Source organism: Lithobates pipiens, unplaced genomic scaffold, assembly GCF_037356315.1.
Source record: "Lithobates pipiens isolate NorthernLeopardFrog02 unplaced genomic scaffold, aLitPip1_a1.2 Scaffold_13, whole genome shotgun sequence".
Taxonomy (NCBI): Eukaryota; Metazoa; Chordata; class Amphibia; order Anura; family Ranidae; genus Lithobates; species Lithobates pipiens.
This window is the reverse complement of record NW_027507718.1, coordinates 251,368,305-251,388,122: the sequence shown is the minus strand read 5'-3', so window position 1 is coordinate 251,388,122 and position 19,818 is coordinate 251,368,305. Positions and strand designations below refer to the sequence as shown.

The 19,818-nt window shown below is 43.0% G+C and overlaps 1 protein-coding gene across 1 annotated transcript in view; it reads right to left on the bottom strand.

Annotated features, from left to right (window-relative positions):
* The window catches only part of BTC (betacellulin), a 114,974-nt gene that overhangs the window by 11,367 nt on the left and 83,789 nt on the right, over nucleotides 1–19,818 (bottom strand). Inside the window, exons 3-5 of the mRNA XM_077476536.1 lie at nucleotides 4,537–4,654; nucleotides 3,942–4,088; nucleotides 1,349–1,450 (exon numbers count right to left, since the gene is read on the bottom strand). Of these exons, the coding sequence (XP_077332662.1) occupies nucleotides 1,351–1,450; nucleotides 3,942–4,088; nucleotides 4,537–4,654 (365 nt within the window). The 3' untranslated portion in view covers nucleotides 1,349–1,350. The remainder of the gene's footprint in view (nucleotides 1–1,348; nucleotides 1,451–3,941; nucleotides 4,089–4,536; nucleotides 4,655–19,818) is intronic.

Here is a 19,818-nt window from a genome sequence, read left to right as displayed (position 1 = left end):
GGTGTCAAGCGTGTGCGGCAGCAACCAGGTGAGGAGTGCAAAGACAAGTGTGTCTTGCCTACAGTCAAGCATGGTGGTGGGAGTGTCAGGGTCTGGGGCTGCATGAGTGCTGCTGGCACTGGGGAGCTACAGTTAATTGAGGGAACCATGAATGCCAACATGCACTGTGACAAACTGAAGCTGAGCATGATCCCCTCCCTTCGGAGACTAGGCTGCAGGGCAGTATTCCAACATGATAACGACCCCAAACACACCTCCAAGAAGACCACTGCCTTGCTAAAGAAGCTGAGGGTAAAGGTGACAGACTGGCCAAGCATGTCTTCAGACCAAAACCCTATTGAGCATCTGTGGGTCATCCTTAAATGGAAGGTGGAGGATCACAAGGTCTCTAACATCCACCAGCTCCGTGATTTCGTCATGGAGGAGAGGAAAAGGACTCCAGTGGCAACATGTGAAGCTCTGGTGCCCAAGAGGGTTAAGGCAGTGCTGGAAAAAAATGGTGGCCACACAAAATATTGACACTATGGGCCCAATTTGGACATTTTCACTTAGGGGTGTACTCACTTTTTTTGCCAGCGGTTTAGACATTAATGGCTGTGTGGTGAGTTATTTTGAGAGGACATCAAATTTACGCTCGCTACTTTAAATTGTAGCAAAGTGTAATTTCTTCAGTGTTCACATGAAAAGATATAATTCAATATTTACAAAAATGTGAGGGGTGTACTCTGTGTGTACTTTGGTGAGATACTGTATAGCTGCAGTGTTTTCTTATCTCTCTCCAAAACCTTAAGTCCCGTGTGCTTCTGTTGCTCTGTTCTTCTGTTAGCAGCATGATAACCTTTAGATAAGTTCTCCAACAACTGAGATAAAACCAGCCTGAAATTTGTGTCGGGGGTGGTGCTATATATAGATTAGCAGTGAACTGGTCTATTTACAGCACAGCTCTGCACATTCCTTTCTTTCTCTGCCTATGTGGAGTTGGGGTGTGTGCCTTTCCTCCAATCAGCTGTCACACAGTGTATGCCAAGACTTCATTCCCAGTGCAGGAAGAGAAAATTCCTAACAAGATGTGCACTTTCTAAAGAATATAGCAAGCTGAAGACAGCAGATATAAACGTAAAGCATATATAGGGAGATTTGTTTAATCCCTGTGTATTATCTGAGGCTGTTCACTTCACTGGGTATATGTGAGGGTTTACATTCACTTTAAACTATACATAAAGGCAAAACTGTTTTTCCTTTAACACATATTCATGGTTGATGTTCTCTGGATTTCTCTTCTGCGTACAACCTAATACCGTTATTAGTCAAAATTGAAGTTATTGACTATTTAGAAGCATTTTTTTACCTCTAGGCAAAATGGGTTTCTTCTATTTTCCCTGTGGAATCATTTTTCAGGTTTTCCATTTCCTTAGCTTTCAGTTTTCTTCTATGTGCTTTTCTGCACCGACTGACAAAGAACAAATACAGTGCATTATCAAAGACGTCCAAACAATGTGATCACAATGAGCCTGACCTTTGAGAAGCCATGTTAACCTACTCAGGGCTTCTTTCTCCTAGTTACTTCTGAGCTCTGTCTTTGCCTTTTTGTACTTCTTTTCTACAATATAAACAGCTGCACAGATTCTGATGTTTATATATATATTTTTGACTATTATGGCATTAACGTCTTTAATTATATTTAAAGTCAAAACATTTTTAAACTTTGAATGATGTGTGGAAGAGTAAACATGGCCATACAATGATCATACAATAAGCCCACACTTATGTTGGAAAATTTTCCATTGGTCAGTGGATACAGCCAATCACCTGCAGCCCCTAAACAGCATAATCTGACAGTAGCAGAATGTCCTGACAGGGTGTTGCTCTATCTAACTCTATTATGTTGCATGACCAACTTAACAATCCCTGTAATATTTTTATTTGTCCTAGTAACTACGGTCACCATTGACTAAGAATGAAACAAAATTCTAAATTTAGAGATGTCACTAGCAAATAAATAGAGGTGAAATCTTCCAATAAGGACACTTGTTTTGGTGACAACTGTCTGCCTTCAAAAGATTACCTCCCACTTCCTGTTGTTTCTATAGAATAGGAAGTAAATGGAAATATATAAACAGAACTTTCCGTTGAAGGGCTGTATTAAGATACATCAAAAGACTGCAAGATAATTTGTTAAAGCTCTGGAAGAATTACAAAAGTAGTGTTGGAGCATTGGAGATGTGTTAGTCAATAGTAAGACCGATAATATTTGCACCAATCAAAGCTGTTGCGCCGTCATAATGACACTGGGATGCCTGCCTTTACACGTACTTGAATTTTAATGGCATCCCAGTCTTAGACTGTGGGGGTTAAATATTGAGTCGGCCCGCCCTTTGCAGCTATAACAGCTTCAAGTCTTCTCGGAAGGCTGTCCACAAGGTTTAGGAGCAGGGGCGGACTAAAAACTCATGGGGCCCCCGGACAATAGGAGATTATGGGGCCCCCAGGCAATCAGAGATTATGGGGCCACACAGTATACATACACACAGTATACAATCACACAGTATACACAGACATGTTTCTATTGGCTGAGAAGGTATTGAAGAGGCGGGGCAGACCAAAAGAATGTCGGTAAGGGACATTTCAGAGACAGATGTAAAAAAAAACACAGATTTTTACATACTGTCCCTGGTTTTACTGAGGCTGGCAACTCTGATGGGGCCCCCTAGTGGCCCGGAGCCCTCGAGCAATGCCCGAATGTTTGACCATTCTTTCAGAAGCACATTTGTGAGGTTAGGCGCTAATGTGGATGAGAAAGCCTGGCTCGCAGTCTCAGATCTAATTTATCCCAAAGGTGTTCTGTCGGGTTGAGGTGCAGGCCGGGCAAGTTCCTCCACCCCAAACTCACTCATAAATGTCAATATAGACCTTGCTTTGTGCACTGGTGCTCAGTCATGTTGGAAGAGGAAGGGGCCATCCCCAAACTGTTCCCACAAAGTTGGGGGCATGAAATTGTCCAAAATGTCTTGGTATGCTGACACCTTAAGAGTTCCCTTTACTGGAACCAAGGGTCCAAGCCTAACCCCTAAAAACCCACACCATAATCCCCCCTCTACCAAATTATTTGGACAAGTGCACAAATCAAGGTCCATTAAGACATGGTTGAGCAAGTTTGGGGTGGAGGAACCTGACTGGCCTGCACTGAGTCCTGACCTCCCCCTAATAGAACATCTTTGGGATGGATTAGAGTGGAGACTGCGAGCCATGTCTTCTTGTTCACAGAAGTTCTAAAATGTGCCACTTTTACTCTGTGGTGCATTGGATGAGGCAAATTAAAATAAAATTCCAACAGTTGGTATCTTACAAAAGTTGAGCTAAATAATACCAAATTATTTTTGGCGTACAGAGAGAAATTAGTGCAGACAGAATTCACTAAAATGTCTCACCTGCAAAGTGGCACAGCATGCACCAAATTCAAGTACGATTTCTAGACAGGTACATGAATTTGATGCATGCTGCACAACTTTTAGAACATTTGTGAGACACTTTTGCTAAATCTGTGCCAATCTTTTTGGTTTTCAGGGTGAAACTGAAATGAATGATGAGATTGCCACTAAAGAAACCACCACTGATGCAACCCTTCTTTAGCCACAAACAGGACAAAAAGTTGAATTTTTTTGGTACATGATTCACAGAAGACCTCCAAGAACCATTTGAAAAATGTGTTGTACGAATGGAGAAGATAGGGGAAGGGGTGTGCAAAACAAATTGCACTCATGTGACCCAGAGGAGAAGTCCAGCCTAAAAAGCTCAGGCTGGACTTCTCCTTTAAATTTATGTATGACACAAATGATAATCAACCTTCATTTTATGAGCTTTTCATGTAGAAAATCCAAAAACAAATCCAAACTTTTCCCTCATAATTGTAGTATAGTTATTATAAAATAATAGCAGCTTACTGTGAACAGATGCATATGGAAATAATGGCAATTATGAGGGTCACCATGGCGATAATCAGACTAATCACAACAACCTGACCTCGATCTTCTTTTAAATAAAATAAATCAAGGTATTCACACCTTTTCCCAGTATATCCTTTTTCACACCTGGAAGAAAATATTAGAATTAGATAATGAAAACCACTTCTACTTAGTATGCCGATTAAAATGAATACAAGTTCAGGGCTACTTTTGCAGCTGTGAGCTTTTAATCCTTTGATTACCATTACATACATCAGTGGCCATTCACTACTAGTTTTGTTTTTTCTTTTGGGGGGGGGGGCAAACAATGCACCAACAGGCAGTAACCCCCCCCCCCCCCCCCCCCGTCGGTCCACCCAAGACCCGCTTCCTGATTGGCCAGGAGATGAATCAGTGTGACAATAGCGAATGTTCATTAGTTATTGTCACACAACTGGGTGGGCTCGATTGGAATCCATGTGCTTGGTGCCCTACATGTAGATTAGGGGACCGGACACAATGAAGTACTGTCTAAAGCAACATGAAGCAGCCATATACTGAAGAGAAGCACATACTTGAACATGTTATCACTTACCTACAAGATGGTTCCTTCAAAGCCGCAACAAAGCGACATTTTCCTTTTACGCAGTAATGTTTGTATGACTTTGGACATCGAGAGAAATAACCCCTCCATCTTGCTGGCTCTGAAATCTCTGCAAGGAAGATTAGCAAACACTCATATTTTATGCTGTAGTGAAATTCAAGTATTTTGCTATTGGCTTTTAAAGGATGTTAACTTAAAGTGTATCAATGGTTAAAATAATAAATCATATATTTATTTCTATCTCTAGCCTACTCCATATATTCTGAATGATTTTGACGTTTGTAAACTTACTTTGCAAAGCTCTACACGCATTGCTTTCCTCCCAGAGTCTGTTGAAACCAAAGATCTGGCTGCTGCTGCCACTGCAATCTTTAACCAATTGCTTCCAAAGCAAATATTCTCTTATTGAGAAAACCGAATCTTTAGCACATATAAATCCTGACCAGGTATTTACCAGGGACTCTATTTGTAGGATTATTTTTCTTTTTAAATCAAAAAAGAAGCCTTTCAAGCAGCAAGAACACAGGATACCATATTATTTAATGGGACTCCAATCCTTCTATTGACAGATTTATCATGCCACATGTTGGCCATATGCAGAGCTCTTAAGCCTGTGACAGAAGCTCCTTGTGCCAAAATATAAAATACCAGTGGGGCTTGCCTAGGGCACCATGCACGTATTGGGCTGCGTTTATTTTATTTTTTATTTAAATACTTTTTATTGAATTTCGAACATCAGGTTAACAACATTACTCATAGTTCAAGTTATCGCCTTTACATACAGGCTATAAAAAAGGAGCAACATACAAATTTCAAAATTATTATTATCTTGCCCTTACAGTGCCTTGCGAAAGTATTCGGCCCCCTTGAACTTTTCAACCTTTTGCCACATTTCAGGCATCAAACATAAAGATATAAAATGTTAATTTTTTGTGAAGAATCACCAACAAGTGGGACACAATTGTGAAGTGGAACGAAATCTGTTGGATAATTTAAACTTTTTTAGCAAATAAAAAACTGAAAAGTGGTGCGTGCAAAATTATTCGGCCCCTTTACTTTCAGTGCAGTAAATTCACTCCAGAAGTTCAGCGAGGATCTCTGAATGATCCAATGTTGTCCTAAATGACTGATGGTGATAAATATAATCCACCTGTGTGTAATCAAGTCTCTGTATAAATGCACCTGCTCTGTGATAGTCTCAGGGTTCTGTTGAAAACGCAGAGAGCATCATGAAGACCAAGGAATACACCAGGCAGGTCCGTAATACTGTTGTGGAGAAGTTTAAAGCCGGATTTGGATACAAAAAGATTTCCCAAGCTTTAAACATCCCAAGGAGCACTGTGCAAGCGATCATTTTGAAATGGAAGGAGTATCAGACCACTGCAAATCTACCAAGACCTGGCTGACCCTCTAAACTTTCAGCTCAGAAAAGGAGAAGACTGATCAGAGATGCAGCCAAGAGGCCCATGATCACTCTGGATGAACTGCAGAGAACTACAGCTGAGGTGGGAGAGTCTGTCCATAGGACAACAATCAGTCATACACTGCACAAATCTGGCCTTTATGGAAGAGTGGCAAGAAGAAGCCATTTCTCAAAGATATACATAAAAAGTCTCGTCTAAAGTTTGCCACAAGCCACCTGGGAGACACACCAAACATGTGGAAGAAGGCGCGCTGGTCAGATGAAACCAAAATCAAACTTTTTGCCCACAATGCAAAACGATATGTTTGGCGTAAAAGCAACACAGCTAATCACCCTCAACACACCATCCCCACTGTCAAACATGGTGGTGACAGCATCATGGTTTGGGCCTGCTTTTCTTCAGCAGGGACAGGGAAGATGGTTAAAATTGAGGGGAAGATGGATGCAGCCAAATATAGGACCATTCTGGATGAAAACCTGTTGGAGTCTGCAAAAGACCTGAAACTGGGACGGAGATTTATCTTCCAACAAGACAATGATCCCAAAACATACAGCAAAATCTACAAAGGAATGGTTCTCAAATAAATGTATCCAGGTGTTAGAATGGCCAAGTCAAAGTCCAGACCTGAATCCAATCGAGAATCTGTGGAAAGAGCTGAAAACTGCTGTTCACAAACGCTCTCCATCCAACCTCACTGAGCTCGAGCTGTTTTGCAAGGAAGAATGGGCAAGAATTTCAGTTTCTCCATGTGCAAAACTGATAGAGACATACCCCAAGCGACTTGCAGCTGTAATCGCAGGAAAAGGTGGCTCTACAAAGTATTAACGCAAGGGGGCCGAATAATTTTGCACGCCCCACTTTTCATTTTTTTATTAGTTAAAAAAGTTTCAAAAATCCAATAGATTTCGTTCCACTTCACAATTGTGCCCCACTTGTTGGTGATTCTTCACAAAAAGTAAAAATTTTATATCTTTATGTTTGAAGCCTGAAATGTGGCAAAAGGTTGAAAAGTTCAAGGGGGCCAAATACTTTCGCAAGGCACTGTATCTATCCCCATTTCCCACCCTCTCCCACCCCCCAAATGCACACTGCTTGTACCATTTTATCCCAAACCAGATCTTACTCAAATGGCTGGGAGAGGAGAAGCGCCGGCCGAGACAGGGGGAGGGGGAGTTCCTGACCCCTCTAAGTACTATACCTGGGAGGCCTGACCGATGGAAAGAGACAAGGAGACACTCTCCCCTCTCCCACCACCCAGCCCCCTCCCCCCCACCCTCTTGGGTGGGGGTTCAGCAGGGCAGGGGCTCAGTCCGCACCCCAGGCACTCCCTGCAAAAAACAGCCCATCTCATTCAACCAAGGGCTCCATAGACCCTTGAATTTCCTTAAATTATTTTGCTTAATATACATCACCCTCTCGCACCAAAGCATAGAATTGATTGCTTCAACCCATGACTCTGAGGAAGGGGGCATCTTGGCCTGCCAGTTCAGTGCTATTAGACGCCTGGCCTGGTACAGACATCTCAATACTACAATCTTGGCCAAGGGTGGAATACCACCCTCCTCCAATATTCCTAAGAGGCTGATCTTGGCCTCTGGCTTCAATGTGGTCTTGAAAGTCCTATTTATCCTCTCAACTATTTCTATCCAGTACCTAAAAAGCTTTGGGCATTTCCATACTATATGGAGAAGATCCCCTGGTGCGTTACACCTAGGGCATTCGTCACTAGATGTCTTACCAAATTTGCAAATTTTTTGGGGGGTATAATATGCTCTATAAATAAAGAGCAAATGGGACACTCATTGTGAGGGGGATATTGAGACCAAGCTCCCTTGCTCTAAGGCCTTCCCTCATTGTTCCTGTGTCATTGGCACTACATCCCTGGCCTAGCCCTCTCTACACTTGGCAGGTCCTTTTCCGCTTAAAATTTTATCCCCTAATTTAGTATATAATTTGGAAATCAAGCTTTTCACTTGCACTCATTCAACAATTCCTTGAAGTAGAGGGGTTTTATCCCTTTCCATAGGTAAGGACTTAAATTGGGCCTGAATTCCATGCCTAATCTGTAGGTATTTGTAGAACGCCTTACTAGAAATGTTAAATTCTCGCCGAAGGTCTTCGAATGATTTCATAGAATTACCTTTGTATAATTGAGTCAACCTGCCAATCCCCTGATTTTCCCATTCCTGAGGTCTTTCTATACTTGATATTTCCGCTAAATTCTTATTATGCCATAGGAGGGTATAATCGGTCACTCCCGTGTATCCCATCAGCGACTTCGTTACCTGCCACACTCTACTCATTAAGTCGCTAGTGGGACACCTGTGGACAAATGAGTCAGCCTCCAGTACCTCAACAATTAGGCTATGGGGTGGGCTTTCGATCACCATTTTATTGCTAGGGTTCTCACTCCCTTGAATCCCACCCCCCACCAGGTGCTGGAGTTGGGCTGACAAAAAATATAGACTCGGGTGTGGGAATGCCACCCCTCCTCTCCTAACAGGAAGCTGCATTGTTTGCAAGCCAATCCGAGCTTGACCCTTCTTCCAAATTAGATCCCGGAATAGAGATTCAAGCTTCTTGAACCATCTCTGGTTGATCCAGATTGGAGAATTATGAAGGATGTATAATATTTGCAGAAGCCAGATAATTTAAATTTAATTAAATTGCAGCGTCCCGCCACCGAGAGAGGGAGGCGACACCAGATGTCCACTTTTTGTTTAAATTTTTCTAATAATGGTATTAGGTTCTCATTAACATAGTGATTTACATCGCCAGGAATCCAGACGCCTAGATATTTCAACTTGGTTACCACGTCTAAGCACGGGATTATAGGCAGTGTTTGGTCCACAGTACTAGTCAATGGGAGTAGGGCTGACTTATTCCACTTAATTACTAAACCGGATTGCTGTCCAAACTCCCCCACCAAATGTATCACTTTATTTAGGGAAAAATTTATATCCCCGATAAAAAACAAAACATCGGTCGTAAAAAAAAGTGATTTTATCTTCCCCTGACCTGCGCCAAGAACCCCTTGATATCCGAACGTGACCTCGTCAGGATCGCCAGGGGTTCCATTGCCAGGACAAACAAAAGGGGGGACAGGGAATAACCCTCTCTCTAGTTGGAATGTCTCAGAAAATTCTGTACCCATTTAGATTTTTGCCCTGGGCTCATTATAAAGTAATTTTACCCATCTAGTAAATGAAGGGCCAAAGCCAAATCGTTACAGCACTCCCCACAAATAATCCCATTCCAGGCTATCAAAGGCTTTTAGCCTTTGAGCTATCATTGCCAGTTGGGATTTGGATGTTTAGGAAGACTCTTCTGATGTTAGTGTTGGTTGTTCTGCCCGGGATAAACCCAGACCGGTCTGGATGTATTCATTTGTGTATGTATTTGTTTAAGCGGGTCGCCAGGACTTTGGCTAAAATTTTAACGTCAGAACATAACAAAGAGATTGGTGGTACAAGGAGACTTCCTGTTGATCCTTCCCCTTCCCTTTAAGAATTAAAGTAATATTGGCTTCTAGCATCGAGGTAGGAAGTTTACCCGCCTCCAATGCCCATTTCAATGTTTCCAAGAGCTTGGGCAGTAGAACTTCGCCATAGCGCTTATAGATTTCCATTGGCAACCCGTCCGGACCTGGGGATTTTTGGTTAGGCATTCCGGCCACTGCGCTTTTTAGCTCTTATAGTGTCAATGGTGCCTCGAGGTCTGTTTTGTCATGTTCTGATAACGTTGGAATTGTCATTTGACGTAAGAAATAAGCTGTTTTTGTCTCACCCCCCCTTTTAGTAGATTTATATAAAGCTGCATAATAATTACCAAGTGCCTTCATTAGAAAAATTGTAACCACCCCATATCATTTTGCCTGATTGGCTCCATAAAAAACACCCAGGTTACCAGCTAAACTGTGTTGGCAGCAACAATTCAGAAAGTAAATAAAGACCTAAGTATAAGAACACATGGTCAGTGCCATCAAAATTCATAATTTCTTCTTGTATCATATCTATTATCCACAAGAATAGCTGTTTTGATCCTATGTCTTCCACTCTAGATATACCTTTTCCAGTTGCATAGGTCACGTGCTCTTTCTTTGTACTATACATGATTAACATTCTTTGAAATATCTGTTTGTGAATGACTCCAGCTCACTCTCTTAAACCAGGGAAATTGATAGAGACTTTTTTCCCTCCTTTAATAGAAGTCTACACACTAAAGACTATACACCTTATATTCTCTTGACTATTATACTACAGTTTCCTATCTACACCAGACTGGAAAATGTAAAGTTTTGTTATAATCTGCACTCACTATAACTAGAGTTTAATTTCTAATTTTATAACAATAATTTCATCCTCTGTTGATTTTTATAGTGTCAAATAACCCGGGAGCATGAGCTGCCTGGTGTGACTTCCATTTTTCCCTCACCTAGGACCTTCGGAGCATGTTGGTGCACTGAACTTTTTTGTCTAAAGACAACTCTTCTGACAAGGTAAAAATCTCTTTATTCAGTTTACTGTTTAACCACTAGATGGCATCACTTACCTTGCTGCCAGCATTTCATGCTAAAGCTATCTAGACTGGTTACCTGTTGTTATTTGTATATATTTCTGTTTTCTCTGCCTTAGCCTGACCTGGAACATTATTCCACTGTGCCCTTTATCAATCCATATAATACCTACACCAAATTACATAACCTTTTCCTCACTCAACAGCCAGGAGTTTAACACTCCCAGCTGTTGAAGAGGAAGTAAATACCTTTATTACTATCAAACCAAAATTCTATTTTTTCTTCTTTTTCTTAAAAAACAAAAACATTTTCACATCAGTAATATACCTATTAATACCAAGTTTTAGAATACATGGTTTCATAGTACAAACCCAATAGCAAATGATTAATTTGAATTCTCAAAACCTCTTTAACACTGCCCGCTATGCCTCTATCAGTCTAGGGATGTGGTCGGACCATGCCCCTCTTCATCTCACTATATGTTGCACTCCCAAAATCTTTGGCGCTTGAATGATAACTTATTATTGGATTTTGTCTGCTCTAATGCCATCACAAAGGTGATTGAAGACTTCACCATGACACCACAGACCCCACTCACCCCTTAACACAACAGGAGACCTTCAAGTGTGTTCTTTGAGGCATAATCAAATAGCATGGCTCCTAAAGCAGTATTAAATCCAAAACATGTATATATTGCAGCTTACCAATCTATAGATGTGGTGGCTGCATTTGTTTTCTTTGTTGGGCCTCTTTTTTCACTCTGTTTCCTCTGGTAACCTGACCAGTAACACACCTCTTGTATTAATATGCCTCCACTCTGGATTCATGAGCACAGGGGGCAGACTTGGACAGCAGCAAGTTCAGTCTGCGGGGAGGGGAGAGTTAGAAGTACTAGCAGATCTAAATACAGTAACACGTTGAACCCGACTCCAGCTAATACTTTATAATCCGTCACGGTAACAGTTTTTTTTTTTTTTCTTTTCGTATAAAGGTTTCACATAAATAAATAAAACCTGACCATTTTAAGCACCCTGCAATTGGTAAATGGTCAGCCCCCCTGCAAGAAAGATTGTTCTGTTTAGAAACAACAGACTTAAACCTGGTACACACTATTTGTTTTTTTTTGCATTCAACCCGAAAAAAAACTGTCAGCTCCGGTCCAAGCCACTGTACTAACCAGGCAAAGTTGGGTCAGCGATCTCCCCCATTGAGCTGCTGTGTTCTGACAGGTGGACAACCCCCCTCTCCCCATCACCACCACCAGAACACTCTTATCAGCGCTCTCTGCCATTGGCTGAGAGCACTGATCAGGATTCAGTTGGATGCTGGTTTTCCAGCATGCACGTCCAACAGACGCCAGCCAAATGTCCGGCTTCTGTCAGACAGAACGACATACAAGCAGTTTTTTTTTTAACCACCCATTGTCTCCCGACATTCGGCCCATGGGTACCCAGCTTTACTGACAGGTCCATCAGATGAAAATAGAATAAAGAACGTCTAAAAAGCCATCACATCTTGAACTGTCAAGTGTTAGGAGAGACCACTTCTGCGTATTTGATCCAATTCTCTAATAGAGACATTATGAAAAAAATACATTACAAATTGGCCACTAAATGCAGAAAACCTCTAGCGAGCATCCTACACCCTAGATCCCCACTACATTCCATAAATGTTTATTTCTATAGCTGACAACACTAAAATCTATAATAATCAAGAGATTTTTTTCTGAATTTCACAGCTATTATTCAGTCCCTCATAATATACCCACCTCTGCTACCCCAATTAGCATCAGAAAGTCAGATGACACATTGTAAGCATACATTCAAGAGACTGGATTACCTTCCACCAACCCCCCTACCTCATTCACTTTGGACTTCACTTAACAGAATCAAAGTTCCTATTGGTCATTAAGAGCCTATAATCTGAAAATTGCCCTGGCACTGAGCAATTCACTCTTCGCTTCTATTAAACCTTCACCCCCTATTAGTCCCAGTGATGCCCCATGCCTGAATCCCCTTTCCACACAATTTCTAGCAGCACACATCACATCAGTCATCCCAAAACCTGGGAAACACCCTTCCTCTGGCAGCAGTGTTAGACCTTTTGAACTGTGATCCTAAAGTCCAAAGCCTTGGCGAATTGCACTCCTCCTCTCCTGCCTAAACCAATACGTAGAAAACAGGTTGGATTTGTTCCAGACCACAAGGCCCAAGACAAGACTCTGGAAAAAGTATTCGATAGGCTTAACTGGAAATTCTTTCGTCTCTCCTTAGAACAGACCAGACTAAGTGATAACCCTATTACTAAAATCATGTCTCTAGACTGTTCCCTCACAGCTGTCAGCTAAGCTAGTCAATAGCTTATGGTCCGAACTCTTTACCATCTCAAATGGCACAAGGCAGGGATGTCCCCTATCATCTCTCCTTTTTGTCCTCAAAATCAAACATCTAGCCCAATCCATTAAAGGCATTCAAACTCCATCTTTTCAACATAAACTATCGCTGTATGCTGATGTACATCCAACAACCCCAAACTAGCCTAGCCTACCTGCTCTCTAAGGTTCTGCATCTTTAATCATTTTAAAATCAATAAGTCCAAAACAGAAGACCTAAATATCTACCTTGCACAAAACTCACTCTCCAGTCTTCAGAATAATATATTTTATCCAATAAAAATCTAGCGGTATTAAATAACTGCTCACTTAACAGATTTATATATGTTCAGCTATAATCTTCTACTGGTTAAGATTAGGGAAATTGATTCCTGGCACCAATTGAATATCTCCTGGTCTGGGAGACTAAATACCCTCAACATGGATACTCCCTAAACTCCTATACCTGTTTTTAACTATCCCCACAAACACTTTCTTTCAAAACCTTTAATCGTTGTTGATCAGGTTTATACAGCACAGTATATATTCCAAACTACTTGCTTGCCACTAGATGACTCTGTTTCCAAGATAGCCTGGTAAAGGGAAAGTGGTAATTAAATGTTAGGCCCCTTTGGGAGAAAACCTTCTCTAGTGATGTAATTAGAGTGACCACGTGTCCCCGATTGCCCGGGACAGTCCTGCATTTTGCAGGTCTGTCCCGGGCACCTTTATTCCGGGATACTGTGTTCACTGACACAGACACCCCGACGACAATGCCCTGCAATGCACTGCACACTGCACAGTGCATTCAAAGCTTTGCCCAATCAGAGCGCAGTAAAAGCTGGTTGTTAAGGAGCGGGGCCGTGAAGCCCATCGCATCGTCCTTAAAAACCGATGAGTCATCAGCTGTCAATAGGCTACCAGCTGAATAATAAAAAAAATGGTCTGATATGGATTTTAAGGGGAGTCCCCAGATCCCACCCCCCGCCCCCCCTCCTATGATATACCAAACCACAGTGCACCTGCCCAACCCTAAAGCCCACAAGTCTTATAGAAAAAGGCATGTCCTCCTTTGATCTATGAGCCCTACCATGGGATCACACTTAAAGTGTTACTAAACTCATGACCCTGCATTCAATATACAGTGCCTTGCGAAAGTATTCGGCCCCCTTGAACTTTTCAACCTTTTGCCACATTTCAGGCTTCAAACATAAAGATATAAAATTTTAATTTTTGTGAAGAATCACCAACAAGTGTGACACAATTGTGAAGTGGAATGAAATCTATTGGATATTTTAAACTTTTTTAGCAAATAAAAAACTGAAAAGTGGTGCGTGCAAAATTATTCGGCCCCTTTACTTTCAGTGCAGCAAACTCACTCCAGAAGTTCAGCGAGGATCTCTGAATGATCCAATGTTGTCCTAAATGACTGATGGTGATAAACAGAATCCACCTGTGTGTAATAAAGTCTCTGTATAAATGCACCTGCTCTGTGATAGTCTCAGGGTTCTGTTGAAAGTGCAGAGAGCATCATGAAGACCAAGGAACACACCAGGCAGGTCCGTAATACTGTTGTGGAGAAGTTTAAAGCCGGATTTGGATACAAAAAGATTTCCCAAGCTTTAAACATCCCAAGGAGCACTGTGCAAGCGATCATTTTGAAATGGAAGGAGTATCAGACCATTGCAAATCTAAACTTTCAGCTCAGACTGAAGGAGAAGACTGATCAGAGATGCAGCCAAGAGGCCCATGATCACTCTGGATGAACTGCAGAGAACTACAGCTGAGGTGGGAGAGTCTGTCCATAGGACAACAATCAGTCGTACACTGCACAAATCTGGCCTTTATGGAAGAGTGGCAAGAAGAAAGCCATTTCTCAAATATATCCATAAAAAGTCTCGTCTAAAGTTTGCCACAAGCCACCTGGGAGACACACCAAACATGTGGAAGAAGGTGCTCTGGTCAGATGAAACCAAAATCGAACTTTTTGCCCACAATGCAAAATGATATGTTTGGCGTAAAAGCAACACAGCTCATCAACCTCAACACACCCTCTCCCACTGTCAAACATGGTGGTGGCAGCATCATGGTTTGGGCCTGCTTTTCTTCAGCAGGGACAGGGAAGATGGTTAAAATTGAGGGGAAGATGGATGCAGCCAAATACAGGACCATTCTGGATGAAAAACCTGTTGGAGTCTGCAAAAGACCTGAAACTGGGACGGAGATTTATCTTCCAACAAGACAATGATCCCAAACATACAGCAAAATCTACAAAGGAATGGTTCACAAATAAACGTATCCATGTGTTAGAATGGCCAATTCAAAGTCCAGACCTGAATCCAATCGAGAATCTGTGTAAAGAGCTGAAAACTGCTGTTCACAAACGCTCTCCATCCAACCTCATTGAGCTCGAGCTGTTTTGCAAGGAAGAATGGGCAAGAATTTCAGTCTCTCCATGTGCAAAACTGATAGAGACATACCCCAAGCGACTTGCAGCTGTAATCGCAGCAAAAGGTGGCTCTACAAAGTATTAACGCAAGGGGGCCGAATAATTTTGCACGCCCCACTTTTCATTTTTTTATTAGTTAAAAAAGTTTCAAAAATCCAATAGGTTTCGTGGCACTTCACAATTGTGTCCCACTTGTTGGTGATTCTTCACAAAAAAAAAAAAATTGTATATCTTTATGTTTGAAGCCTGAAATGTGGCAAAAGGTTGAAAAGTTCAAGGGGGCCGAATACTTTCGCAAGGCACTGTATCTGGTCTCCCCACAGTACACAGAAGATAGAAATGCAATTATTTTAATAAATATAAACTGCTAAATACCTTTTTTCATCAGCAGTATATAGCAGTCTTGTGATTTCTCAGTTCCTGGTGAAGCTTGTAGAAGTTTTCATACTGCCCTGAGCTGTCATATGGGGCTGCAGGGCTCCTGACCCTCTGTTTGGACATGTCTGGACAGTGCTGATTGGCCCTGTGCTGATCACATGCACTCTCCCAAGAAAAAATTAAAAAAAACCTCTCCAGCACTACACACCTAACTGAGCATGTGCAACCTGACACCAAAGGCTCTGTCTTATCCGGACTTGTCCAGGGGGGCGATGCAGGGAGGGGAGGATCTGTACATACAAGATCAAGTATCCCTTTTACACAATGCAGAGGATTAACCCCTTAGGTTCCACGGTGACTATAACAAGCATGCTTTACTGTATATACAAACTTACTGTCGTGGATTTAGTAACACTTTAAGAATTTTCCTCCTTGCGAGGGCTTTTTCCTCTCACGATAGCCACTTACGCAAATACCACCAAACACGGCTGATCTTTTCATTGCCTTCTGAACCTAGCCCTTTTACACCAGTCTTTGAAAATGTAGCTATGCACAGTGGGCATGGAATGCCCACACTAGGAGGTTATTCATGTTCCCCATGGCTCAAAGCCATGCATTTTACCCACTCCCAAACAGGATAATTTTAGCCTCTGCCATCCTTAAACACCTCCACATATGACTGCCTTACAGATTACCAATTGTCCCTCCTCTGGGACACATAGATCCCCTTATGCCGCGTACACACATAGCGGACTATCCGACGGACTTAGTCTGGCGGACTTCCCGCCAGACTGTCCGTTTGACTTTCCGAACGGACTACTTGCCCACACAGGGCACTTTTTCAGCGGACTAATACGGCGTACTAAGTCCGCCATACTATCCGCCCTACTTTTGAAGTGAACTGACTCGCCCACACACGCGGAGGAAAGTCCGCTCATTTCGAGCGGGTCTCCAGGTAGGTGGGGCCCGCGAAGGAGATGTCGCTGGCCCCGCCACCTGGTATGGACTTAAAGGGGAACCCCAACGCCGAAAAAATCGGCGTGGGGTTTTCCCCAGGTCTACATCAGACCCTTGTCCGAGCACGCTACCCGGCCGGCCAGGAAAGGGGGGGACAAGCGAGCAGCCCCCCCCTCCCTAGCCGTACCAGGCCATGTGCCCTCAACAGGTGGAGTGCCTTGGGGAGGGGGACAGAAGACCGGGCCACCGCCTGTAAAAGAGCTATAAGAAGGCGCGGTGGCCCGGCAGAAGAACCAAAGAGGGGGACAAGACCCCCGAAGTCGGAAGAAGAGGCCGGCGGCGAGGAAGAAAGCGGCGAGAAGACCCCCGAAGACGGAAGACCCCCGGAGCTGTGCAATAAACTATTTTTACCCTGTGTTGTGTTTTTTTTGTACTTTTTTTCACAGGTGAATGGGTAGGGGTACATTGTACCCCATACTCATTCACATAGGGTGGGGGGCCGGTATCCGGGGGGGCCCCCTTATTAAAGGGGGCTCCCAGATTCCGATAAGCCCCCCGCCCGCAGACCCCGACAACCAACGGCCAGGGTTGTCGGGAAGAGGCCCTTGTCCTCATCAACATGGGGACAAGGTGCTTTGGGGTGGGGGGGCCGCGCGGCCAAGGCACCCCCCATGTTGACGGCACACGGCCTGGTACGGCTCAGGAGGGGGGGCCACTCGATCGTTCCCCCCTTTCCTGGCCCGCCGGGTAGCGTGCTCGGACAAGGGTCTGATGTGGACCTGGGGGGAATGCCCACACCGATTTTTTCGGCGTTGGGGTTCCCCCTTAAGTCCATAACAGGTGGCAGGGCCAGCGACGTCTCCTTCGCAGGCCCCGCCTACCTGGAGACCCGCTCGAAATGAGCGGACTTTTCTCCGGGTGGGAAAAGTCCGTTCATTTCAAAAGTACGGCGGACTGGCATACGCACGCCCGGATTGCCCGCCAAAATGCGAGTCCGGCGGAAAGATTGGAGTGCAAAACTACTTTCTAAGTCCGCCGTACTTTCGGGTCAAAAAAGTCTGCCGGAGGCTACACACGGGGGGATTGTCCGGCGGACTTGAGTTTGCCGGACTTTTCCACCCGATTGTTTGATCGTGTGTACGCTGCATTACTGAGTATGAGGAGCAGTGTACCCTTGTGGAACTGACATACCCTGCCTTTTAAGTTATCTACAAGATACTTCAGGCAAATCTCAATGACCCCTTACTCACTTTTACAACTGCCTGAAACCTTGACATAGGCCAAGTCATCTCCCCCAAGAATTGGCAAATGGGCATTATTTTTACAGAAACATCTTCAATCTCTAATTATGCAGAATAAAATCAATTATAAAATCCTTACCAGATGTATAGCGATCTTTACATTTCCCTCTGTGTCAGAGTTCTCTGAATATGTCCATGAAGGTATACAAAGCCTTAAACACGAATACCACACCGTAAAGTGTCCAGCTGCTGCATATTTTAACCTGTCATTGATTCTGTCAGACTGCTGACAGCAGGGCTGGACGTTGCACCTGTGCCTCCAAAAATGCTGGGAATTGATGCACATTGGCCAAAACACTAGTATGCCGGAGGCCTAAAGCAAGCTGCATTTATTCATTGACAGAAGTCAATTAATCTATCTTTCTACCGTCTCTTCCTTTTCAGCAGCCTGTGCAGGTGCTCCCATTGTCCAATTCATTTCAACTTGTGAGCAAGTGATAGCGACAATTGAAACAGTACAGGTAAATAAAGCAGAATTAATACAATAATCACAGACAGTTCAGCCTATGAATAACAAGTACAACTGAGAGCTGAATCTCAGCTAATATAGTGAATCCATAGCTCTTATAAAGTGGTCTTATTGTCTTCTTCAGTGTTTATTTTTCCATTTAGTGAAGCACAATGCAGGTAAGAGGAAATTTAATAATATACTTATCCTGTTCCCTGGCAAAAAATGGTTATATAAACATAAGCCTTATAACTAGCTGGCATCTTTTCCATTTGGGCTGGCAGAACAAACACTTCTCAAATTAGGTTTTGCATACAGTCTCAGAGCCTGATTTACTAAGGCTGAAAACTTATCTGACAAGCAGTCAATCCTCGAAATGTAGCAGAATGCCTTACTGTGGTTTACTAAAAGAGAATGCCTTAGGCATGCATATGGAATGCACAGACTGGGCTCAGGCCCAGGCAGTCATGTCCAGTATTTACTAAAGCCAATCAGATACCCTTATGATCACAAGATTTTTATTTACAAAAGCAGATAAGCAGGGACTTTAGATTTGAATTACGGTATATTACCTGTTCAATGTTTTAATGATTTCTATTAAGCAACAGCATGACTAGTGCTATAGTAGTGCAGGGAAGGCTCCCTGAAAGGGGTTTATTGTGTATTGATATACATACTGTATGTCTCTATCTTTTCCACCACGTCAATTTGAAAGGTAACATCTGATAGCTAACTTAGACCTAGTTTATACTTTTTTTTACTACCTCCCAGGCACTGGCCCTAAGTTGCAAAGGCAGCTGTATAGAGCATGCTAAATCATGCAAAAATGATCCCCAAATTTAACTGAATAGGGCAACACCGCAACTTCCCCACAACCACATGCTATGCAAGTTGTTGTGGAATGGTGGTGTGGGCTTTGAGGGGTTATAACAGATGGTAAACTGGGAGATACACTGCTCGAGGTGGGTGCAGGCAGGATGAACATGTAACATCCACTGCAAAGTTGCTCACCTTCGGAAACAGCAACAAGTAAACTGAATGGCCGCACACTCTGCTGGAATGTAATAACTTTATTGATCCATATCACAAACATATGTAAAAACCCATAGCATGCAGAGCAGGAATGCAGGTAGGAGGGATGGTAACGCGTTTCACACCCCATAGCACTTACTCATAAGACAGCCAGTGAGGAGGTGACATAACACCTCCTCACCGCCTGTCAAATGCCCTCAGAAAACAGATCTATAACGGATCGTTCGTCAGAGGGTAACACTAGTGTAAACAAGCCCTTTCTTCCCAAAAAAACCTACATTCAAACACCAACCAGACATCCTCCGCTATGCCCATAAGTGGAACTAAAGATAAAAGCTGTGAGCAGGCAGGTTCTTTATTACAGACAAACCATGCTATGTCTCTTCTGTAATAAGAC